Here is a 26228-nt window from a genome sequence, read left to right as displayed (position 1 = left end):
GCTAACAGCTTTCTGCAAAGCTTACTGATGAGTTTGAATCGGGTGCGTTGGAGGTGGGAAAAATGTAAAACATACTGGATAGGGGCACCCGAGGACCCGAGTTGGTGACCCCGGTCTTCGACGTGAGGGACAGAGCAAAGTTTTGCAGTCATGCCATTCCTTTTGTGTCAGAACTACCAACTGACGCACACATGATGACCACGCAACACTTTTGTGTTGCTGGGAGCTGTTTTCCTTGTGTTGTCAATACTCCAAATAAGCATCACTTCATTTTAGTGGGGTTTGCCGTAGCACCTCAATATAATGGTGCAATCAATTGGACTCATATGCTGGTGTGAAGATACATGTCGATTGAACACATTATTAAGTCTGCCTAAAGCCTCAGACGCTGGTGTGGTGCGGTGGACCCGACGTAGAAAAAAACTTGTCCCTTTAGCAAAATTCTTAAAGTTAAAAGAAGCATCGACCCACTTTTGATATGTGATGCTTTCATTGCGTCGTTTGAAAGAGTTAAACATTTTGCCCGAGATTTTATCATTGTGTAAAACAACTCACTTCCTGGCCAACCCAAGTGTGGTTTCACTGTTGCTGCGTGTGCAATTAATTTCTATATGACTCTTAAACTCTAATAAACATTTTAGTTCTATATCGACGTGTTATTTGCCAATCAATTGTTTACCACAGTTCTTGATTTAACTGCTGCATTTCACATTCTGCTAAACAAGATTGAGCATCGAAACCACAGAAGAAAAACAGGAAGTTGTCTGACTTGAGCTGGAGTAGCCGTGTTTCGTGTCATCGGTTGCACCGCCTTGCTGTATGTTGTTTTTGTACACGAGATGTGGAGGCAATAGAGACCATGGCTGATAAATATCTACATTAGGGCGGAACAATTATTTTCCCAAAGGGGCCATGTGAAAAATGTAAATGTATTTGTCGCAAGCAATGAATTCTCTGGCTTTCATAAGCTGCTACTGTGTGGTTTTTGCAGTATAAGATCTAACCGAATAACACCTGTGCCGCAAAAATATGTGCACACCGTGGAAAAAAGATGAGTGATGACTGATAAATGTAAACGGGTAAAAATCTAAGTATTGAGTATTAAATATTGAAAAAGAATGTGTTGATTTCTGAGGTGGACACAAACTTGTACAGACTGTGTGTGGCACACACTGGAGCAGGGGGTGTTTACTTGAGCACCCACGGAACAGACAGATCCATAAACATGCTACAACAAACGCAAATTCACTGCAAATTAATTTTAATATACCTTTATGAGCCGCGCCAACACCATAACAAGGGTAAACAAAACTTTAATATGGTTCACTAGGGGAGCAAACAACGTTTTCCTGGCTCAAATTAAGGCAGAGGTGGTACCATCCTGACCATGCGCCATGACATGCATGCATTCTGTTAATTTAACGGACTCAATTTCTTGTACAGGAAACATATTTTAAGTTAAGAGTTCCAATAAAAAAAAAAAAGACTATTATCTTGTTAAAGCATTTGTTTATTAAAACTTACATAGGAGAATGATCGACTCATATACCTTGTGTGGCGGGGCCGCTTTTGTTTGAGACGCTCATAGGTTATTTTGAAGCAGCCTTCAAGCGCTGTGGTCCATGTGCGCTTGTGCTGCAATAACACGCTGAAATATCCTTTGTTTAAAAAAAAATAATATAAATGATCTGAAATGATCTATCTAAACTATATTATTTTATTACTTGAGTGTGTTTTGGTACTACCATCTTTAATATACTTCTCCTTCTCTTCTGCTGCTTTGTGAATGGCTGTCACCTCATGTGTCCAGCCTGTAGTTGGTTGATGGCTGTCTCACAAGGGAGGCGGTGGTTTCCTGTTGCTTTTTGAATAGAAAGTAAGAGCTTTTGGCACGCCAACATGCATGAAGCTGCTATGATATGAGAAGGTGTGCTTCTTCTTCGACAAATCAGGCTATTCCTCCAGTCATGACGGTGCCATTCCCAGCATGGGCCTACATGCTGACGTAAATTCATTCGTTTTATGCAGTATTTCATCTTCAACCCAAACATAACGAAACGAGCAGAAATCAAGTCTTTCATGTCATCCTGTCTTAAGTCAAGCCTGAGTCTTTTAACTCTCCAGTCAAGTTTCAAGTATTTTTGTTATAGTCAAGTCAAGTCACGTGATTTCACAAGTCATCAAAGCAATGACTTTTGAGTCCAAGTCACAATGACTAAAGTCGTCAACTCTGTGCTTATTTGCAAGGAAAGTGTGGATTGTGTCTCATTGCATGCTAAAACAATTAACTATACACAAATGTAACTCACAATATTGTGATTTATATTTTTATTACCAAATGGAGGATTCCACTCCCACCAGAATATCACATTTAATCAGTTGCTTATTCTATCAGGTGACATTGAAATAACAACGTCAATTTTACTTTCAGGACCACTGGTATTTGGTAAACTCTTAATTGTGCATGAATAAGTCCAGTTAATGCAGTCAGGGGTTGCTGCCACAATTCGTGAGTTTCTTGATGATTGGTTCATGTTTTTCAGTTTTCTGTGTTTTAATCCCGCTTGTGTCACAGAAAGAGAAATAGTTCGGGAAAGGTCCAATTATGGGAGGACCAGCACAAGAGGGTCAAAGGTCAGATCAACAATTCCCCCCCCCCAGGCATTATGGAGTATTCTGATTTGGCATGATGAAGCATAGGGTAGCCTGGTGGACCAGTGGTTAGCGCATTGACCTCACAGTGCAGAGGTATCAGGTTCAATTCCAGCTCCGGCCTATGTGGAGTTTGCATGTTCTCCCCGGGCCTGCGTGGGTTTTCTCCGGGTACTTCGGTTTCCTCCCACATTCCAAAAACATGCATGGCAGGCTGATTGAACATTCTAAATTGTCCCTAGGCGTGAGTGTGAGTGCAGATGGTTGTTTGTCTCTGGGTGCCCTGCAATTGGCTGACAACCGGTACAGGGTGTCCCCCGCCTACTGCTTGAAGACGGCTGGGATAGGCTCCAGCACCCCCCATTCCCCCACCGCGAAAATGGATAGATGGATGAATGAAGCATAATGAAAGTACAACTCATACCTGGATGAATCACACACTATGCACTCATATTCAGTGTTTTTACAAATGAGATTTAGTAATACTCTGCCACAAATACATTTTCGCAAATTTCAAAACCAGAAATAGGATGGCTGGATATACTGTATATATTTATATGATCTGCGAATGTCATGAAATTATTCAGTTGAAGACACAGCAGAAACTGAAACTAGACACTTATTTGGTTAATATGTACTGTACACTACAAACGAGGGAAAAAAGACTTTTGTTAGTTTGTTGGAGCAGTTTAATCCTATGGCTTAGATACACAGTAGCTGGTCTAAAATACCATCTGCTGAAATTCCCTCTGTTGAATAAATACAGTATCAGGCTAGATCCTCTTTTCCTCCACCTGGCCCTCCAGAAATAGCGCTTGTATTGGTCATGCTGCTGACTTTGCTGTTCAAATGTCATTGTTGATTCCTCCGGGCCCCACAACAAACATGGCAATTGTGCTGCTTCTTTCTTCCGAAATTTTGCATGGAAACACAGTGAATGAATACAACAGCACAGTGTGAGGCTAAATCACATATTCTTGACTGAAAACTACTGCAGGTTTAGAAGAAGTTGAAAAAATGATAATCACCAATGTTTTAATTGAAATTGAAATCACAATTATTATAAACATGACTATTCTTTGATTTAAAAACTTAGTATTTCAAACTACCAAAACAAAAGTTTGAATGTAATTTAAAGAACAACCAGAAAATAAAATTAGCAACAAGTAAAATAGCATTATAAAATAAAAGCAATAACAGAAAAAAATAATCCCATTACCTACTTTTCTTGCTGTGTGCGCCTTCTAAGGGGCAGTGTGGCGTGGTGCATGCATGGTGAGGTACACACCCATAAAATATTGGCTAAATATGGTTTATGAGAGACGTGTCAATCGTTATAGTTGAGCTCCGTTTTTCGTGTTCTAATCTAAAAAGTCAGACTAAAACCGCTAAATAAAAACAGAAGTAATTCTTCTGCACAGAAAATAATGTAAACCCAATTAATCCGTTCTAGACACCCAAAAATGACCCCACGATATATTTTATATAGAAAACTATAGTCTTGGATACATGCTGTACATTTATGAAACACTCTTGTTTGCACATGAAAGATGGTAAAAAGGGGAGAGTGCTATCTGGTGTTACTTCCATCCCAACTGCATTAAGACGGGTTTGAGAGTCACTCGACCCCAACTGCAAAAAACAATTGTCACCGAAGCGAGCGGACTGTCCGTAATTCTGCCATGTTCCTCACTCTCTTTACTGCAATGTTGGCTTATTTAGCAGTCTCACTCAATAAACAAGGACAAAAAAAGCTTTGAAATTGATGAATGCATCGTTGACGTTCATTCATTTCAAAACACTCAACAAATTTGCACATGGGATATTTCTATGGCAGGGGTGTCAAACGTATTTTCGCCGCGGGCCACATTTTAGTTACCATTTCCCTTGGAGGGCCATTATGACTGAAATCATATAAAGAAGTCAGGATTAACAGTTTATTCAACTATTGTTTAAGTTACTGTAATGAGGTGTTTGGCAACAAGAAAATGCTTACAATGTCTCTCTTATCTATTACATTGAGAATGTGAAATTTTGGTCCATATTTTAGCAAGCATCATGGAAGTTGCCATGTTTGATTTGTTTTCGCCGGCCACATAAAATGATGTGGCGGGCCAGATCTGGCCCCTGGGCTTTGAATTTGACACCTGTGTTCTATGGCTGTTCTGGTAAATAAGTGCCAGAGCAATGCGGTTTTGGTACATAAATGGAGCGAATTTAGGAAAACCGGAGCATTAGTTTGAAAAAAAGTTGTTAAAATTGAATCGTACGAAATCTTGGGCATGCGAAAACCGAGATTCCACTGTACACGGAAATTTATTCGGCCATTGGAGTATAATGTGAAGTTTACCCTTGAGTAAATCAATGGGAGAAAAGTCATCACATGCCAATTCAAGGTTATGTAAGGTTTAATACTGTATTTGCATTAATTATTGTTTGCTTCTTATATTGTCACTGCCATCTGTTGACACTCGTAGTCATTTACATGCATTTTGAACATCGGTAGATATGGATTGTTTCAGGTGTTCTGTGACAATTAACACAGTCATGTTGGCCATTTGTCACTTGAAATATGTGTCAATAAGACTAAATCAAATTAACCCTCACCGACTCATAACTATCTTTCCTCTTCTCACCCATCAGATGCAGCTTCCCAGGCACTCTATAGACAACCGCAGCAATCATCACGGGCATAGAATATAAGGAACTTGGGCTAATAACAGGTAAGACGTGCCAGATGTGTGCATCTACATTACCTATTGTGATACAGTACTGCCACTTTCTGCATGTGAAAGTGCTAAAAGAAGTACTGACTTTGCTTGATTCCACAGAAAAGACTTTGCCCTGACAGGCAGAGAATGCGTGCAAGGTGGCACATGCTTACTCCGAGCTCAGACTACATGATTGCCATTTGCGAATCCTATTGGAAATGGTTACAACAAATTACCATTATAACGTACAGATTTGTTACATTATAACGAGGTTCGATTGGATATATTTCCAAACTTTCCCTTGGATGAACCCTTTTACCAAGACTGGCCACATGCAAAGACCAGCACAGCACAATCTTATCGCCATATTTGCCTAGTGTTATAAGTATAAGATGCACACACACACACACACACACACACACACACACACACACACACACACACACACACACACACACATATATAGCTAATTTAAAAAAACAATTTTTTTTTTGCTCTAACGGACCAACATGACCAAGAAGTTGATCAGTCTTTGTTTTTTGGTTTTTTTTAATTTTCTAAATATCAGCAAGGAGCCATACAACCCTGCAACACAATTCTAAGAAATCCCGCCCCTCAGTGCGTTATTATTTGGGTGGTTTTCTTTCCTTTTTTTTTTTTTTTTTCATCTTGCAACCAGAATATGACAAGGGTTGCACATAATTACAAATGGTCTATAAGACGTTCTTAAGAACGGGCGGTTTGCATGAGTGTTTGTTGTCTCGAGCACTCATGACCGATAGATCGTTTTATAATGTTGCTGCATGCTCCCAGCAACCCAGTCACCTCTAGCAGGATAAGCCAACCCTTTCTGAGCTTGTGTACATCTGTCTGTGTGTGTGTGTGTCATTCATTAGCCATGTGGGGCCCTTTGTCTCGAGCTGAGATGAATGGTGGTTTAGCAAGATGCTGAGAGACCAATACTGAAAACTTAGCGCAGTGTTTGGAAGCTGCCCCCAATTCACTGCGGCGATTTAGTGTGATTTTTATCCCCCCCCCCCACCCCCCATCTTTTCACTGTGACATGGCATGACCAATGATTGATATTCAATTCAAACTGAAATTACATTTACAGTATGGTTGAAACAATTTTTAACCTTCCTATTTTTAAGTACCCAATTGTTGTTTGTCTTTGCTTTTCTTGGTACTATTTATTTTTCCATGTCCGTGCGTCTTGCTTCTCTGATGTGGTTATCAATCATATCTAATGATGCTTCTCTGCACTGGTGGTAATGCTAACAAAGCACTTTTGATGATGTGCACATATTCCCAGCAGTCCCATTACTGTGATACAACCACCACAAATGATTTATTTATCCTTCAATGGCCAAAGCCAATAACCTGAGTTTAAACCGAGTAGAGATTTGATTTTAGTTGTCAAAGACAAGCCTTTAGAAAGAAAGACTCCAAAGCAACATGCAGTAGCCGAAGGCAGCGGCAAGAAGGAAATGGGTGAAAACCAAGGGCTCCAGAATTCAGGCAGTCATTAACGTCCAAGTAATGTAAATACAGTGAAGACATCAAAAGATGAATAAGAGACAATAAGATTAACATTTCCTCTTAGATGTCCGTGTATTTACATTATGCTTCTGATACAAACCCCCTTTTTTTTAGTGTGGGGTGGCGGGCAGTAGAGAGGCATGTGACTGAGCCATTACACCGATGATTCGAACAATAAACAGCAATGAATATCGACACTCACTTTCAGATATGGGGTAGAGATGAAACTCTAATAAAGCGATGTTAATGTTAAATTTGCGGAAAGGTGACATCTGCTCATAATCCCAAAACACACAAGATCATTAGGAGGTTAAGTTACAGCTTTGGCTTGCATGGCTACTTCTGGGACAAGTTCATTAGTTAGCCTTCATGTTAAACAGGAAGATGGCAGCAGTACAACTTGATCTACATCGAGCAAAACTTTTTGTCTGCCAATTTTAAAGGAGGAGCAGCATCCTCCTGATTGGGAGATCATGCCATGCAGCAAGATAATGAGCCAAACTACTCAAAATAGTAAAATATATTTCATAAATATTTATTTTTAAAAAATCCCCAAAAATATAGTACAGGTTTTCGACTGACAGTCAATTTCAAGTCAATCTCCAGAAGTGACGTGTGGAGACTGCAGTGAAATTCTGGTAAAGCATCACAAAAGAAGAATGTCAGTGTGGGGATGTCAGCTGGTCACATGCTGGATTCAGTCATTAAAAACTGTACACAAAGTATTTGCAATAAAATATTAAGTCTTGTTCACTTTAGTCTATTTTTAATCTTTGTGTTCTGATCCCTGTGCACCAAATGTTCAGGCGTTTTGTCAGATTGAAATTTAAAGCCCATGAAATAAAAGACCAATTTTTGTTCAGTTTTCAGCAAAAATGAAGGGATTTTCTTTACTGGTCTAATATTTTTGGAGGCTAGTGTATGTATATCCTGCATGCATGTATTGCATACATTTTTTTGTACACAAAAATCAAAATATCGGCCGATCTGATCCTAACCTGGATCAGATCGGCCGATATTTTGATTCAGATAACCTTCTGATCGGCGTTGAAGCTAATATTTTTTACCGTCCTAACTGTTGCCATTATGTGCCTTCCCTTAAATTCATTGCTTTTATGAAGATGCAAGAAAGGGTGTCGACGTAAACTATGTGGAATGAATTCAAACTGCTTTTAACTGTTTTAATATGTGAATTTAATTGAAACAAATTACAGTTGACCCCCTGCATACTCCCAGTTCCGATTTTATTGTGTTTTTTTCCCAATACTCCTATAATTATTCTTGAGTAAACAATTGAGAAAGAGATTGTCTCGTGAATGAAAAATATCACCTGCTACTAAGAAATGTAAACCTGTAATGTAAAAATGTAAATAGATTTACCGGTAAATGTTTTCCAAGAAAACAGATTCCTGTTAGCAGAAAGAAACTGTTGTGTCAAATGCCAAACTAAATTGTTATCAGCCACCATCCAAAGAGTTAGGACCGCTTCGGCCCTTGTGCTTGCTGTCTGTTATCACTGGATTAAATAGTCACACTTAATATTGTCACTATGGCAAGTAGGAGATTGGTGATAATTTGCTCTTAATTTCATACTTTTGATCAGCCATTTGAGTTGTGATTTAGCAGAGGACATTTATTGCCTCTTGTTTTTCCAGCCTCACATTGACAGGACTATCTTTTGTGTGTGAATTTTCTCCTCGCTCTCATGTGTCATGTCGATTTGAATAATGACCTTCCGTATGACGAGTGAATGGCCATTAGCTTTTCACAAACAGTGTTGTGTTTGATGTGTGTATTCTACAACTCATCGTATTTCTGTCACGTTGGCTGCAGCATAAACTATGATGTTAACAATAATTGGCAGAGCTTCTGTTGAAAATCAGATCGTTTACATGTGCCTGTGACTCTATTGGTTGTGAGTTTGTGTGTGCTGTAAGGTCCTGAATGTGTGTGTAAGCCACCCGAGGCCGTTGAAATCTACACTGCAAAATACAGGAGGTCATGTGAGTGTAAATAATTTTTGTCGGGGGGACTGGGGTGAGATGGGGCCATGTGATTGCCTTGTGACCCCTTTGCCCCCTCGAGCCAGCTCTGTGTCGGTGTCTCTGAGGCCAAGCTGGTTGGATTTTGTGTGTCCGTGTTTGTGCCCGAGAGAGAAACGTTGTAAGGAGGGGTTAGATGGGTGAGGCAAGGGCAACACAAGGGCAGTGTTTGTGCAGGGCACGGGACTGTCCTCGCTGGCACGCATGTTCACATACACACACTTGCTAAAAACAGAGCCTTATTGTGGACACTCTTCCAGTTTGGTCCACCCATTACAGTTACTACATTGTGTCACATATTCAAACTGTGGCTTTTCTCTCATCTCTCTTTCTCATCTGTCACACATCAATCTCTGCAGAATTTAGATTGAATTTTCGCCTTGAGGGATGAAACATTCATTTAAAAATATCTCTCACATCCTTTAGCTCTATTTTCAATGTCGTTGTTACCGTAACATCTGCCCTCACATTCATGTTGATCTCACAGTAGCAGCGTAACAAGTGGCCACCATCTTGGTGGGATTCTCTATAAACAACGGATTGAGCACTCAAAACACCTGTCAAATCCTCTATCAGAAAAAAAATATGTTGGGAAAAACAATTGATGACTGTAGTTCATTCCCCATTCTACTGCCTACACTGCTTTTCACTTCTCATGTTGAAGTTGCATTTTTTTAAGTCGAGTTTTCATTTAGGGAAGTGACACAGTTTGAAACTTCACAGATATTTTTAGTTAAAATCTGTCAGCTAATCAAAGAAGTTGTTCCCTGAATGCCAGATGTGCACATCAGCACAATGATGGAAAATTGACAGAAAATGTTGCTTGTAATGTAACTCAAATTCTTATTTAAGTGTTGAAATGATTTTTTTGTTTAGTTTTGTTTTTTTAATTGAGTGCTCACTCTTTGGTGCTTAGTTACCAAGAGCTCGAAAATGACACAATGGAGTCGACCACAACATTCAACAAACTCTTGCTAACAAATGGATGAATAAACTGTTTATTCAGAGGACACTGCTGGAAGATATTTTTTTTAATTGTCGTTGTGATACTTGAAGAAGGAATTCAATTTACACACTGTTGTATATTTTGTTGCGCACCATATTGATAGATCATTCACCTGTATGCACGCAAGGAGAGATACAACTGTGCCCCTGAGCGGATTGTCTGATTCATTTTCTTTCTTTCTTGCTATGTTTGACTTTTTTTCCAGAATCGTCTAAAACACACAGTAAGCTGTGAAATTCTGATCGTTAAAAATTTTTTTTTTTTGAATCCAATAACAAGCAACAAGAAAACATGTCACTATCGGTTAAGTAGTCAACACATTTTATAATATGGATTTGGGGACAAAGTGTATTTCTGTTTTGGCATACTGTATGCACTTGGCTCAAAGATATCTGGATCACTCATCATATTACACCAACCATCTCCGGTGACACAGAGGCACACACCCACACTCAGGAAGGAAGCAGCGACACCAGACAGGAAGTGAGTGACAAATAACAGCCGGTGAAAAAGTCCCAATAAGTCATTCATAAAGAAATGATGAGAGCTGACTGAGCTGGCTTGGCGTGTGTTTCATTTCTTTTTTTCTCAGTAATGTGTTACATACCTCAACATTTACATACGTTTATCCATTGCTTTACAAATATATAAAAGTCGAGATCACAAATAATCATTTTAACTGAAGTAAAAAAATCACTTCGGCCTCTCAGTCCTATAAGTCCTTATTGGAACTCAAACTTCTTGACTGACACAAGACCATTTTCTGTCTTTCGTTTATTTTTTTGTTCTGTTTTGAAAGAAATGCAGGACCACTGAATGAAACAAATAAATCAGGTCTTATTTTTAGCTGACACTAATATCCCGTGGGGAAGTGGTGCTATTAAACGTGTCAACCACAAGGAGTAAGAAAATAGTCAGAATATGAATACAGTATTCAGGAAAGTTTATTGAGGAAGAGAGCAAATATAATTTTCTTTGTTGGCACACTGACACCCTAAAACAAACTGCTTGAAAGTAACAGCCAAAATCTTTCAAGACAGCTGATTTAAAGCATCAACATACAGTCCTGTTATTTGTGACACCCTGATGAGAGACTGCTAGACAGATTGTAACAGTCTGCATTGGGACAAAGTTTGTGTCTGAATGACATTAGGACATTTAATGGGCTGGCACTATATCAGCTGAGTTGAAAATTAATGAAGTTAGGCAGTCATGAATCGAAAGGGAACCCTCATAGATCTATACCACGCACACTAATTATTGTTTTTAACCTTATCTCATAACAGATTCACAAAAACAAAATACGCAAGACACATTGTGTAATCATTCACAACTAAATACACAAAAACACATACACACTGGCTAGGCAAGAAATAATTGTTGTCAAGGGAGTATGTTGAAGTGATGCATTCTTACTGTTCCCAGATCTCTATAGTGCAGGGAGGAGCTTTAACCCAGGTTCTTTGTGGAAGTTAGTGAGAGACTTCACAGCACCGGTTTGATTTTTTTTCTCAAGCTCACATACGATGGAGGTCTTGTCTAGCTTGACAATCAATATCTCTATGAGTTGTAAAGCAGTGACGTACACGCCAGCATTTTTGCACTTTCAGTTCTTTTTTTATTTTCTTTGCAAATCATCTAGTTTCCATTTATTTTTTAAGGTCAAGTGAGAAGTAAACTTGGCCAACCATCTTTTGAGTAACACCATGGATAAATAAAACTATTTCAAGCACACTTTCGTGAGGGTTTTTTGTTTTGTTTTGTTTTGTTTTTAACAAACGCAACCCACCCAGAGTCTTAGACCTATAGCAACTCGCTTAACAATGAAAATGCTTTTGTTCTGCAATCCCCGGCGAGTGACGTCATTTACAGAATGCCAATTCGCCAGTCAGCCATTGTAATGCATATATATACAGTATATATCTATATATTGGTTTTTTTTGGGAGGGGAGCTATTCTTGGCATGGATCTGTCCCTAATCATCATTGAACTACAGGGGTTTTCTTTATTGGGACCAATGGTTGCTTGTCATTGTTCCAGTCAGTCAGTCACAATTTTTTTTTGGAGCAACATTGGAGGTATTTTCATCGCACATGCAGTCAACATGACCTCTGCAGAGCCTTCTGTTTTTCACATTCCACCTACACTCAGTCACACGTGCACACACAGTCACACTTTGCTGTCACAAGCAGCCGCAATATTGCCAGTATGTTTGTCATCACTCATTTATGGGAGAGTGCCTAGTTTGTTGTCAGGTGAATCAGTTGTTGTGAAGTTATATTGAACACACTATGGAAGAAGTGTGTCACAAGACACTTTATTCCTGTTTATGCACACAAACACTGCTTTGGTGATATTTCTTCAGCAGTTGCGTACACAAATGCAGACCAGGACACAGGTCAAGTCGCAGTTATTTCTTTAGCCCTAAATCACAAAATCGCTTTTTGAGGGCTTTACAGGCCCACAGTTGACAAATAGTAAAATCCACTGAGGTCAAGGAAAAACTCAAAAACCCCATACAGACAAAAAAAAGAAGAAAAAACCTTGAGAAGGAACCACAGATGGGGGGAATTATCCACATCATCTCTGCAATATCTTCTATTCATACTAGCATCAACTTCCAGTTTTGTTTTGTTGGGGCTCTGCAGTTAGCGGCCCTAGATTGATACCTGCAGATCGCCATTTCCCACTGCTCTCTTTTTTTGACACCAATTTTAAATCAGTATTGGAAACTGTCAGAAAGATATATTTTGTATTCATATCCCCAAGTATTTTTTTCAACAGTTTACGTTATTAACTCGTGCTTTCAGAAATCAGATCTATATTCTTCACTGTGTAACTGTGAAAACCAATAACTTCGACCTTTTTAGCAGACCTCAGTCTTTCTGCCATCGCATTTTCACTTGCATTTGTGTGGGTGTATGCACGCACCCATGTGGATATGAGACAGAGAGGCACAGAGTGTGGTGGCATCACAGCATGAGCAGACACTCATCAAGCTGTCTTGTGTGAAACTGTCATTCATGAACCCTATAATTAACAAGCCCAGACTTACGCATGCACATCTTGTTCAAGTGTCCTTTTGTTTCGTGGAAAAATCACTCAGACGCGTTTCTTTTCGTCTGTGTAATCCTGCACTCTTAGAAAATTAAAAAGTCTGTTTATTTTTCCCTTTTCCAACTGGCGGAACACAATCGATGATTGGGACTTTCAGGTTGTTTCATCCAAAACTAGAACCTAGTGTAGTCTTGTGTGTGTTTTGTCTGTTTTATTTACTTGATTATCTATGACCATGATCCCACGCGGAGACCCTCTAAAGAGGTTCACTGAGCAATCGACTGTTGGAACAACACACAAGCACACACTTTACATTATCTCCATTTGTACAGTTGATAATGGCAAGTGTTTCCAAGCGCACAGCAGATATTGCACCATCTTCAGACACGTGGCATAACAGCAGCTCATCTGCTGGTAGATCAAGCACTTAGCTTGGAGAGGAAAGAACATTAGAGGCAATCAGGCCTGTCATTTCCAATGGGCTGATTGAGCCGAAATGGACCTGTGGCGAAGTTAATGTGCAGGACCATCTGAGGACAAGCTAATGAGGAAAAGAGCAGGTGGAAGTGGTGTGGTTGAAGAAGCACAAATTGAGAGCAGTAGGATGTCCACTTTGTGCAACTCAGGAGAAACTCCTTGAATTTGAGTTCCCGCATCCACATGTGACTGTGTTTATATTTTCTCATAGGTTTTAATCTCAACCCTGAAGCATCATTTGGTGGCCTCTGAAATTTGAACACAGTTCATCTGTGAAAAATTTTGTCCCACCTCACCCCCCAATGATTGTTTTCACTCCTTTGTGACATGGCGTGTGCCTCTGTGTTATATGCCAAACATTTAAAGTACCGGTATAGTGTGTGTATGCATCATCTGTCCATGATTGTAGATATTTTACGTGGTGTTTGCATGTGTTCTCTGCATGAGGACTAGTTTCTAATGTGGTAAGGGCTGGCTGACCTGTTTTGTTTGCTTAGTGGACATTCCGCTGTGCACTGGCCATATCCCAAGTTAAATCCACCAGCTTCCGTGGGTGCACTAGAGCATTGAATTATTGTTCCTTGGCATTTTGTTGTTGTTAAAGAAAGGCATGTACCAAACTTACTCTCCGCATATAGCAAACAAGAAACAGCTTAAGGAGCAGTTGTTTGATGTTTGTAGAATGATTCCGAGCCATGTTTACTCTGATTACATTTGCAACATTGTGTTTGAAATGCCACTTGTTCCTGAACTACTTAATTGAGGTGACTACCAGTATTTATCACTAGTTCTGCACAAATAATAACTTTATTTGTTCCTGATATGACATTTGAACCTTTTTTTTTTTTTTTTGTATAGCTCACAAAAATGAGGTTTGAACACATATACGGGCAAAAAGAATCAACACACATCTTTCTTTGACTGTTCTACAGGTCCTTATGGTTGAGGTGGTGTGTGGTGCCCCTTGCCATGCCTCCAGCCATGACAGACCTCCTGGACATATGGGCAGACCACTCGCCCTTGGTTGGCCATGCCCCGGACCAAATCACGGTGGACTTCCTCCTTCCCACCGGTATCTACATTCAAATGGACGTTCCTCGCGAGGCGACCTTTCAACATATCAAACTGGTAAGAAGAGCTTGTTTGTCTTCACACAATGATTGTTAAACCAATCTTGGATGGGATTTGTAGAATTTTGTCTCCCTTGTTTTGTGTCCTAAAGTTAGAAAAAGACAAGATCGCCCAAAAATCGCCATGAAACATTATTTTACAGAGATCAAAGAAATAAGGCATGGGAATATTTATATGTGACTTCTACTCATTCCATTGTCCATTGACTATGTATCTTGGGTAAACATGAGAACCAAGCCCCACCTTGTCCACAATGAGAGGAATTGTGTTACATTTGGACCATTAAAATGTATTTTTATCTGATTCGATGGCTTTGGATTTTAAAACGTGAGTTTTCCAACATTTCCTTCCCTACCCTGGACTGCAAGCCAGTTATTTGGTGCTCGCGTTTGGCTGTAGTGTGCCTATTAATAAACTAATATAATCAATGTAGCATTCTGTCTTGTACATTACTGGGTTTGAATAGTGCAGATGCACAGGTTGTTCATACTTTCATTCCTTGATATGAGGCGGATTCATTTAGGTGGACCAAACAGCAATTTTTGTCTGCTGTAGTGGTAAGCAGTGATAAACTTCCTCAGCAAGTTCACAGAATTGTTCTCCAGCACTAATATAAAAACAGGGATCCCAAACGCCCTGGAAAATGATTGACCAATGTTCCAGTCATGGAAAACACCTGGAAAATGAGCAAAAAAATAAAATGTCCTGGAAAAGCTTGAGTTGTCCTGGAAAATATTATTTCCTCCCTCTGCTTCTCGCTGCCTTGTGGGTGAACGCAAATGGGTTCAAGAGACACATATGTCTGTTTTCAGCTGCTTTCATTGGGTAACGTTGAGGTATAGCGCTTTTCTGCTTCATCTCTGCATTTAGCCGGCACAGCATCCCACCTGAAGCTGCCAACCAATCCCATATTTGATGTTCATGTCTTTAGTGTTTCATTTGGTGGACAAATGTTTTTTTTAATAATGTAATATTTCTCTAGCCACAAGTATTTGTTGACTAATTCATTCAAATGTGATGAATTCAGTTTTACATACAGTATATAGTACACTTAAATGAGTGCTTTGTCAATGGAGCATGCACATGTGAGTGATCACCGAAGGACGTCTCTAAACAGAAGACGAAGCACCCGAACATTATCACATGCAAAAGCAAGAACCCTTGGGCCTTTGATACCAAAAAATAAGCACACGTGAGATGTTAAGTAAGGATATTGATTTAACCAAAGACTATGAGATGATTTTTTTTTTTACTTTAATGGCCGTATCAAGGACAAAACAGCCAAGAGGAAAAAGAGGTAGGTATGCCATGTAAAAACTCTTTGTATCTTACTGTCAACTCATCGCCTTGAGTTATTATTTCAAAATGCACTTTTCATAGACTTATTCAATCACTTAATGGGAAACGGTCCACTGTTTATCAATTGTAACGTTGTGATGAAACGTACATACACCTTTCCCGAAAAATGGGCATTGTTATTTTGGTCACGGAGTGGGAACTTTATTCTATCATACATGAGTTTTGTGACCGTATATCAAACAATTCTGTTATGATTGAGATATTTTCCCCGCGAAGTGGAGCTTGACAAAAACATTTTTGAAGGAGGTGTGGGTGGCGTTTTCACCTTTGTTACGAGTCCCCACACACCACGGTTCCCACTCTCCTAAATACTGTACTTGTTAAACTTAACATTTAAAATGCAAAATGAAAAATAAATACCAAGCTGCAGGTTACATTCCTAAATTAATGTGAGCAGAGCCTATACTGCACCCTGGCAGCGGACGAGAATGACGGAAGTTGGCTAATAACTACCGGTACGGGAAGGTTTCTCTTGGTTTACCTAAACTAGAATCCTGCATTGCATTGTAGCCAATTGTACAATCCTTGTGGTTGTGCAAATCTAAAATTAGTTTCCATGACCCATTGCTTCTTCTACTTTATTGTCTTCTTCTTCTCTGGTCTTTCAAAAACAATGAAGAAGCGCTTCATTCAGTAAAGGCAACTTATTTTCGCAATTTATTTTCACTTTGCACAACAACAAGAAGGATTTAAAAAGCACATTCATCCACCAAGATTGTATTTTTTTGGCCACAATGCGACATGGGCTTCCACTTAAGGTAAGCTGTTTCAAGACAAAACTTTGAACATAATTATTTGCTGATCTTTCCTCATGCTCGTTTGCTGTTGGAGGCAAAGCGCACTCCACTCACAATTTTTGAACGCAGCTGTTTACTATCCAGTGTACTGCCGTCAGTGGGCTCCATTCTGGGGCACTCTGAATAACCGAATGGCACATTTGAACGATGTTCTAAGTTTCTGAATATTCTGAGTAAAGCTAAGCACTTGGAGCGCATTTCCAAACGCACCCACGATGAGTGAACGGGGTTTTCGGGAATGACGAGCTCAAGAGTCTGCTTGGAAATATCCTCCGAGTGTGCACTGCTTCACCCCAGCCGTTGGGAAACTCTGAGCGTTGTTGAAATGTGCCGTTTGGTTATTCAGAGTGTATCAAAAACAGTGCCAGTACACACCCTCTGCGCTCTAAATGGAGACAAGGTTGCACCAGTGAATCGAGTTGTCCAAATGAAAACAGTTGAAGTCCGAGCTGCTGATTGGTTTAAAACACGGGCTGCATTGGGAAATTAATTAGAGGGGAGAATACTCTGCCTCTCCGAATACACAAACTCTGAGTCGTGCACTGGCAACAGAGTGAATTTCTGTCCGCGACCCTAAAGTTCATGTTCTCAAAAAATAATAATGATAAAATAATTGACATTTCTTTACTAGTCCGACGTAGAGAGACGAAAAATTGCAAGAAACCCCACAAGATAGTGAGGTGAAACTGCAATAAAGTTAGTCACAAATGAAAATCAGCAGTCGTGTGAATCAGTAATAACCGAACCACGGAATCGCGAGAGAACACTGTCCAAAATGCACATACTTTTTGCCATGGTTTAAGACTCCACCTAGACAACTTATGAATATGATGTCTATTATAATCAATGAATCTGGTTTTAAAGCTTGCAAAGGTGCTCCTTTTTTCTCAGTTCATTCTTCCTCTTCCCTGTAGCTGTTATGGAAACAAGCTCAGACATTCCCATTGTTTCCTGCCTTGGGCGAAATGGAAAGCCACATGTTCGAGTGTGTCAACCAGACTGCCGTACACGAAGAACTCGAAGATGAAACCCGGAGACTTTGTGACGTTCGTCCCTTCTTACCGGTACTCAAGTTGGTGACCCGCAACTGCAGCCAAGCAGAACGGCTGCTGGATTCAAAAATAGGCATACTTATTGGCAAGGGTAAGACATCTTTACTAAATTCAAGCTCTCACACAGATCACTCCATGTCTGATTTAAAATAATGAAGTCACTTTAGAGTTCATAGTTCATAAGTCATTCCCAGATCACCAAATGCCTTGAGCACTTACTCCCCTCTGACACTGCTCCAGAAATTAACACACTTATCTATCAGCCAGCAGTCCCGTCTGTAGCTTTCTCCTATCAGGGGCCCTTCTAAAGCAAAGCGCTGTTGTTGCATGTCTGCTCAAGATAATGCTTCCCCAAGTATAAATGTACTATGATCAGGGCGACTCAGTACTCCAGCAGCAAAAATTTGCAACCCACATCTACATAGAGTAGAAGATTAAAAATATATTTTTTTAACACAGAGGGAAGCTAAGTAGTTGGTGCGTACAAGGTTATGGGCATCGTACCCGAGCATCATGGGAGACGTAATTGGATTGGGGCAAACTACATAGTGGTTGAACAAATTTGTCAATGGCCTGCTCAATGGGTTGGATAAATAATACGCCTTTGTTTGTATGAAATTTGTGAATACATTTATACAAGTGAAACTTATATTCACTGTGGGGAAAACAGAACAGTCTTTATGATGCTCTTTGCTCCCCAATGTTCTTTTAACAGACCCCTGAGACCTCACATACCAGGTGCATTCATACTGAGATTAGATTACACACAGGTGGACTCTATCATCATCTCATTTAAGTCTGCATGGGATCATTCCGAAATCATCAGGGAACTTCTGAAGTGTGTTGGCTGCACTGACAGTCAAGAGGCCGAATAATATTGCACGCCCCACTTTACAGTTTTTTTTCCATTTCTAAAAAAAAAAGTTAAAAATATATGAATTTCGTTCCATTTCACGGTTGTGTCCCACTTGGTGTTGATTCTTCACAAAAAGATTGTTTTTAATTATTATTGTTATTATTTTTTTTATCTCTGTTTGAAGCCTGAAATGTGGCAATAGGACAAAAGGTTCAATTCACAAGATACAAGAAATGGACATTGTTTTGTTAATGTTTTCTGTACTTGGAAATTGTTTAAAAAAGGGGCAAAAAAACACTTTTACTACTGTATGTCAGTCTAGTGTAAAAGTAGGTGAGGTGGAGCAGAGACATTCCATCAAAGCAAGGCGTGATTCGGAAGATAAATGGCTTTAAATATCGGCGTGTTGTTTTCATTAGGAAGGGAGTATTGTGCTGAACCTCTTTAGTAAAATGGAGTGATCAAGTGCTCAACAGAGAGCAGGGTGAGAAGGTTTAATCACCCAAACAGCACCTCTGACATTTAGCTCCAGCACATTTTGGAGGCTATTGTTTCAATAAAATAATGAGAGACTGAGTTTGTAATTCTAACTTTTGTTCATCTTATTGTACATTAAGGGCAAAAGAGGTATTTGTGGCTCTAAAATTACTCATTTGTGATATGGTGAAGTTGAAGCTAAAAGTATAAAGTGATCACATGCAAAAGAAAAAAGAAGTTAATTGGCATGAACCAGGGGAAATACTCCATCTATCAATTGATTTACTGTATTTTTGGCATTACAAGGTGCTTCGGCGTATTAGGTGCAGCTTCAATATAGGGCCTATTTTAAAACTGTTTTCATATATAGGGTGCACCGCATTATAAGGCGCATAGAATACAAGCTATAATAATGGCTGCAGTTGCGTCATGCATCCACTAGATGCTATAGGAATACAATACAACACAATACAATACAGCTTTATTTATAAAGAGCCTTCATAACCACTGCAGCTGTAACAAAGTGCTTTACAGAACAAAGAGCTTTAAAATACCACATCCAAGAAATCAGAATATTGATCCATACATATGGCGCATCGGATTATAAGACGCACGGTCGGCTTTTGAGAACATTGAATGCTTTTAGGTGTGTCTTATTGTGCGGAAAATATGGTACATTCTGGATGCTATGTATGAAAAGTTTTGTGAAAGGTAAGAATGAATAAAATCACATGCAGTATGTCTGTAGAGAGCATTTGTTCTCTGCGTGCTTCTTGCTCTCTATAGTTCGACAGCGGAGACTCTCTTCTGCTCCGGTGCCATCTAAGGATTAAATCAGACATGGGCATTCTATGGCCTGCGGGCGACATCCACAATAGCCTGAAACAAGACCTTGTGAGGTCGAATTCAAAGTGCAAAGTAAAAATAAGCCTTTGAAAGCGTCTCTCCACCTGCCACCATAGGGACTAATACAGAGGATTATTTAGTGTGCTTGCGTATGTGCACGTGTATGTATGTTGAGCAACTAAACAAGAGCGGTATGTTGGAAGGCCTCATCTTAGTTTCTGTATGTTGAAGGGAAAAGGGAGATTTGCCATGATAATCATTTGAGAGTCTCACCGAGGTGTGCCCAATATGAATCAGCAGTTGGTGCTCAAAATGGAGAAAACTTGATGCACACTGGACAATAGATAAATTGCAACTGTTTATGCAATCTGTATGTACCGTAATTTAAATTTTATAGGACTTCTTGTAATGTACAGGCTTGTGCTAGTGCTTACCAATTGTACTTTTTTTAGAAGCATTTTTGTATGGTAAGTGCAAATGCTTTTGTTCCACATTCTTTACTAGGCCTTCATGAACTTGACGGCATGAATGACCAGGAAGTAAAGGACTTTCGCAGTAAAATGTCTCGCATCAGTGAAGAGAGAATGCAACGTCTCCAGATGATGACGTGGACAGAGTGGCTGCGTGCATGTTTTTCCCCACAGCTCGAGCCAAGGATCATCAACGATGGACTCAATGACCGCTCAACTCACTTAAAAGTCATCATCCACGTTGACCAATCTCAGGTAAGAAATTTGTGAGTGCAAGTCATGGTTCAGAATTTTGTGTTGGTATATTAAGTGACAACACTGTGTTAGTTAATGTTTAAACTGAACATCCATTTATTCGTTCTCTCTAGCATTGCCACTAAACCGGAACCTATTCGAGCTGGCTTGCCAGTCAATCGCAGAGCAGATATAGACAAACAACTTGTCACACTCTCATTCCCTCTAGCCATTAACTCCTTAAACAGTCACTGACGTAGTCACTCTTCTTGTACTACAAATACTGCTACTGGTTACTCTAAAATGGTTCAATGATTTGTTGTTTACGATGATACTAATGCAGCGTGTTATACCGGAGACAAATTCCTTGTGTGTTCTACATACTTGGCCAATAAAGATGATTCTGATTCTGATTCTGATTCACACAAGACAGAGTCAGCCAATCAGAGCTCTCACTGAGACAGACGGCCACCCACATTCATACCTATGGCCAATCGCGTCGTCATGCCCGGTAAATCAATAAGTGGGTAAATATGTCGGAAAATGTTGTGTGGGATAACGAGGCACACTAATGAAGAAAAAAGAACAAAGACGGAAAACAGACAGCTTTTTTGTTTCCTCTTTTTGGCATGTGTTTTGTTTGTTCCGAGACAATACCATCTAGTGTCAACCATTCAGCAGACCGCAACATGCCGTCACCAGCAGATCGTCCTTCATCCTAATGTCAGATTAAAAGAAGGAAAATAACCATGACTGCACCATGAGACAACAAATGATGCGAAAGGGAGATCATTTGTTTATTTATTTTTGCCAAAAATCAACACAGCAGCTTTTTCTGCTTGATGTCATCATATGACTGTAAACTGAGACAAACATGCAAGTCATGTGACAAGGCTAAATGGGTCAGAACTCGCATCATAATTATACCATTCTCACAGATTTTGACAGGGAGCTCAGTGGACTGAAACCCTGCCTGTGGTCCATGATTTCATTTCCTTCAGCATTTCACTCATTTTTTCTTGCTCTCTCCTTTCTTTCGGCACGTTCAGTTTTTCTTAACTCAAGCCTTTGTTCATTATAGTATTCTCTTTCACGCGCTCAAGTGAAAATTGTCAGGAAGTCTTTATTTGGAAAGCCAGTCACAATAAGTTATATGTTCAGGAAGTGTGGTATTGTTATGAAGTGAGCACGGTCATTGTTCATCGGTGAGCCTTCCTTGAGTGATTTCATGAGGCTTATTTAGTTGTTAGCCATGCCCATGTACCCTCTGGTCTCTCTTTATGTTGCCGTCATTATTTAATCGTGTGGTATGTGACGCATTATCCACAATACTATTTTGTTAATTGATGCAATTCTATCACCAGGAAATTATAATTCCATCTCAGGAATCGGGTCAGTACTGAGCTATAATTAGAATACAACAGTAAGCCTCCCTGTTTCATTCAAAACATATTGTGCCATCTGGCTGAGTTAAGTCTGCACTACACATACACACTTGTCATAAGGTGTGTGTAAAGTCAATGACTTAACGTTCTACTTTATTGTACAGTGTTTGTGTGTCGTGCCTTCAGTAGTTCATTTTTAGTTTGTACATCACCGCATGCAAAATATTACATATTCTGTCAGAATCTACATTATAGAACTACAAGTTGCTTGTTGTTGCAATGATAAATACAATCCTTTTTTTTTTTCTCCCTAAAGGATTCTGCCAGTGTGAAAGTGCCTGCATCCTGCAGTGCTGCCGAGCTGATGGAACTGGCTGTAAGGAAGTGGTTGACCACTCATGGGCATGAGGAGGAGGCATGGAGAGGACAGTATGTACTTAGAGTCAGCCATTGCATGGAGTTTCTCTGTGGAGACCATGCTCTCTGTGAATACAAGGTCAGTGAGTGCATTTTATTTGATTTTTTTATTAGGTTTTTGTTTTTTTAAGTTTTAGAGAAATTTTAATGTAGTACAGTGGTACCTCTACTTATGAAATTAATTGGTTCTGGAAGAAATTTCTTAAGTAGAAAATTTTGTAAGTAGAGACTTTTCCCATGTAAACGCCCTAAAGAAAGTAAAACAGCTGTACAATTTAAGAGAGATTTCAAACTTGAATACTTAAATAAAGGAGAAATACAAAGTGAATGGTGAATGTACTGTATATCCATATGATTGTCTTATGGCTGATGTTTGATGTTTTATCTTTTGTGTTATTTATTTATTTATTTTTGATGAGGATTGGATTTCTGCTTATTATATCTAAGTACGCAGGGCTTTTTCATAACGTGTCAGATATATTATTAGCCTTATTCCATTGTCAGTTGTCATTTAAAAATATATATAATAATAATAATAATAAATAAATAAACAAAATATTGAAATTGCACATGTCCTTTCTTGTGTGTAGTATATACGCACTTGCATGCAGGCGAAGGAGTCCCCACACCTTACCCTGGTTTCCTCCAGCACAGTCAAGGCCATGTTTGAAAAGGAAATTTGTGCTATTGGAGCAGTAATCAATCGCAAATCCTCCAACCCACCTTTGCCGCTACCTCCTAAAAGAAGGGTTCCCATGGTGAGTCAATGAGTCAATGCTTCACTCTCAAAAATTATCAGATGTGGGGGTTTTTCCCAAAATATTCATTGTTAGTGCAGCGTTGGTAGTGTAGTGATTCACCGAGGAGCCTTTCACACAGCTGGCGTAGGCTCTATTTCCATTGATGCTCCGTTGAGTCCAACCATCTCCCAATATATTCACACTCTCTCCTCTGGACATGTTCAAACCATCTCAGTCTGGCCTCTCTGACTTTCTCTCCAAAACCTCTAACATGAGTTGTCCCTCTGATGTACTCATTCCTGATCGTATCCAACCTGGTCACTCCCAAAGAGAACCTCAACATCTTCCATCTCTGCGACCTATAGCTCTGCCTCCTGTCTTTTCTTCAGTGGCACTTTCTCCAGTCCAAACAACATGGCTGGTCTCACCGCAGTTTTATACACCTTGCCTTTCATCTTAGCTGAAACTCTTCTATCGCACATCACACCTGACACTTTTCTCCAGCCGTTCCAGCCTGCCTGTACACACTTCTTCACCTCTTTTCCACACTCTCCATTGCTCTGGACAGTTGACCCCAAGTACTTAAAATCCCCCCCACCTTCTTTATCTCTTCTCCCTGTAACTTCACTCTTGTACTTGGGTCCCTCTCATTCACACACATGTACTCCGTCTTGCTGCGACTTATATATATCGTCATATATTATATGTTTTGCGTCATTTTTATATTAGAAAACAAGGTTGTGATGCATACCCAGTATTTCTGCTGGCTGCTTGAGATTTTCTTCCCAGATCTCCAAATATCCTTCTTTTTTCAGTATTCCTTCCCACCTCGACAACATTGCCAGTTACAAATGCACTTAAGATTCCCCACATCATAATACTCCTACCATTATATTTCACTGTGGGGTATGCTATGCAGAGAAGTGGATACAGTTGTTCCCAAAATGTATGAAGCACTTGCTTTGGAACACGGCACAGGCTAAAAAGCCACACAAAGAAGGGTGTTTGTCAAAAAGAATAAGAATAAGAAAACCTTTATTCGTCGCACAATGGAGAAATTCCCAATTTACAGCAGCACAGTTATGAAAGGAAGAAAGTTGAAGAACAAAAAGTATGGGAGCTGCTGTAATGGCAGCCACTCTCAAAACATGCAAAAGAGAGCTTGGGAGTCAGGGCGGAGGATGTAGGCAATTTGTGTGCCCATATGTACAGTGTGTCATGGCTCTTTGCAATAACCTAGTATACAAGTTATGCACACTTAATTTACTCTGTTAAAACGAACCAGTGTTTATACAGCCGTGTCCTAGTCCTTGTTTTGTGTGACTTTGCATGTTTAATCATTTTGTTAATACATCTCTGTTCTCCCTTTTGTAAATTAGCCCTGTCACTCAATCCTTTAATCAGTCCCAGCCAATTCTAAACCAAGTCTGAAAAGACATATAAAAACGTCTTTGGGAGTGAATGAGTTAAAAAAAATTATATTCGTTTTTTTATCACTTATCCTGTTCAGGGTAAGAGGTGGGCTGGAATCTATCCCAGCTGTCTTTGGGCCACTGAGTCAATCAGTGGCCCAATCTGTTCTCCCTTTTGTAAATTAGTCCTGTCACTCAATCCTTTAATCAGTCCCAGCCAATTCTAAACCAAGTCTGAAAAGACATATAAAAACGTCTTTGGGAGTGAATGAGTTAAAAAAAAATTATATTCGTTTTTTTATCACTTATCCTGTTCAGGGTAAGAGGTGGGCTGGAATCTATCCCAGCTGTCTTTGGGCCACTGAGTCAATCACTGAGTACCACACATCACACTAACATTCACACACGTGGAAAAATTAGGGTCCTCACTTAACCTAACAAGTATTTTTGGGGAATGTCGAGGAAACCTGAGTACCCAGAGGCAACCTTTGCAAACACAAAAGTCAAAGATTCAGATGCAAAACCAATATAGGTTTTTCTCCCCACCCCAATTTGATACTTCATTTTTATACCCTCCTAACTACACATCAACAACTTTCTCGGGTATTCAAGTAAAAAGTGTGTTTTCAGTTTTCAGTTAGCAGACAGCTGATGTAGCTTTAAATAAATAACACCCCCCCCCTTCCGCCCCCCCACACACACACTTGTTATGGCAGTTGTGGAACTATAACGTACTGTACATTGAGTTGCAAACCCAGTTCACTTGATATTGAACATAATTAGCTTCCAGTATGACCCTGCCACCACAACACACAGCCCGCCACTCCCATACACACATTATGTACATACTATGGATGAATGTATGCATATACTATAGGACAGTATGTTGTGATTCTGTATTAATTATATTTCTCTGTTTCTACAGCAAGCACAGACTTGTGTGTGGGACGTGCCAAGCCCCTTTAAGATAGTTCTATTGAAAGGCAGCAAGGTGAATGCAGAGGAGACTGCTAAGGTAAACTCTTTTTTTCTTTTTTTTTAAACACACATCTATCACAGTAATTTACATTGTCAATACCTGCAAAAGACTTAATAACAATGAAGTAAAAAATGCAATGGTTTTATGCTTGTGTACATTGACACAATTAAATTCACATTGGAATTTACCAAAATAGTAACCATCTATGACGCAGATTATTTACCTTCAGTGTCTCTAGCGCCACTCTTTAGTTATCATTCGGTTATTAAATCAAACTGTATTTTTCTGATGGTGCCCAGGTCCAGGTCAGGGCTGGTCTTTTTCACGGAACAGAGCTACTGTGCAAACCAGCTGTGAGCAGTGAGAGCAACGGCCGCTCCGAACACACATGGAAAGAGAGTACATTAGAGTTTGAAATCTCAGTCTGCGACCTGCCGCGGATGACACGCCTCTGCTTCGCCATCTATGCCGTCATGGATAAGGTCAAGAAACAGAAGTCTACCAAAAACGCCCATCCAAACAAGTACCAGACCATTCGCAAAGCAGGGAAAGTGGTAAGAAGTCAGCAGCTTCACCAACTTTCTCACGT

The 26228-nt window shown here is 39.7% G+C and overlaps 1 protein-coding gene across 1 annotated transcript in view; it reads left to right on the top strand.

The window, feature by feature from the left end:
• pik3cb (phosphatidylinositol-4,5-bisphosphate 3-kinase, catalytic subunit beta) overlaps positions 1–26228 on the top strand; it is a 47086-nt gene that overhangs the window by 10959 nt on the left and 9899 nt on the right. Inside the window, exons 2-9 of the mRNA XM_086125309.1 lie at positions 5296–5375; positions 14417–14612; positions 17686–17914; positions 20507–20727; positions 22408–22587; positions 23099–23266; positions 25586–25675; positions 25939–26193. Of these exons, the coding sequence (XP_085981435.1) occupies positions 14454–14612; positions 17686–17914; positions 20507–20727; positions 22408–22587; positions 23099–23266; positions 25586–25675; positions 25939–26193 (1302 nt within the window). The 5' untranslated portion in view covers positions 5296–5375; positions 14417–14453. The remainder of the gene's footprint in view (positions 1–5295; positions 5376–14416; positions 14613–17685; positions 17915–20506; positions 20728–22407; positions 22588–23098; positions 23267–25585; positions 25676–25938; positions 26194–26228) is intronic.

The sequence above is a fragment of the Hippocampus guttulatus genome, chromosome 12, assembly GCF_054856545.1.
Source record: "Hippocampus guttulatus isolate MCC_2025c chromosome 12, RoL_Hgut_1.0, whole genome shotgun sequence".
NCBI lineage: Eukaryota > Metazoa > Chordata > Actinopteri > Syngnathiformes > Syngnathidae > Hippocampus > Hippocampus guttulatus.
Note: the sequence above shows the minus strand (reverse complement) of the source record. Positions and strands in the feature narration are given on the sequence as shown.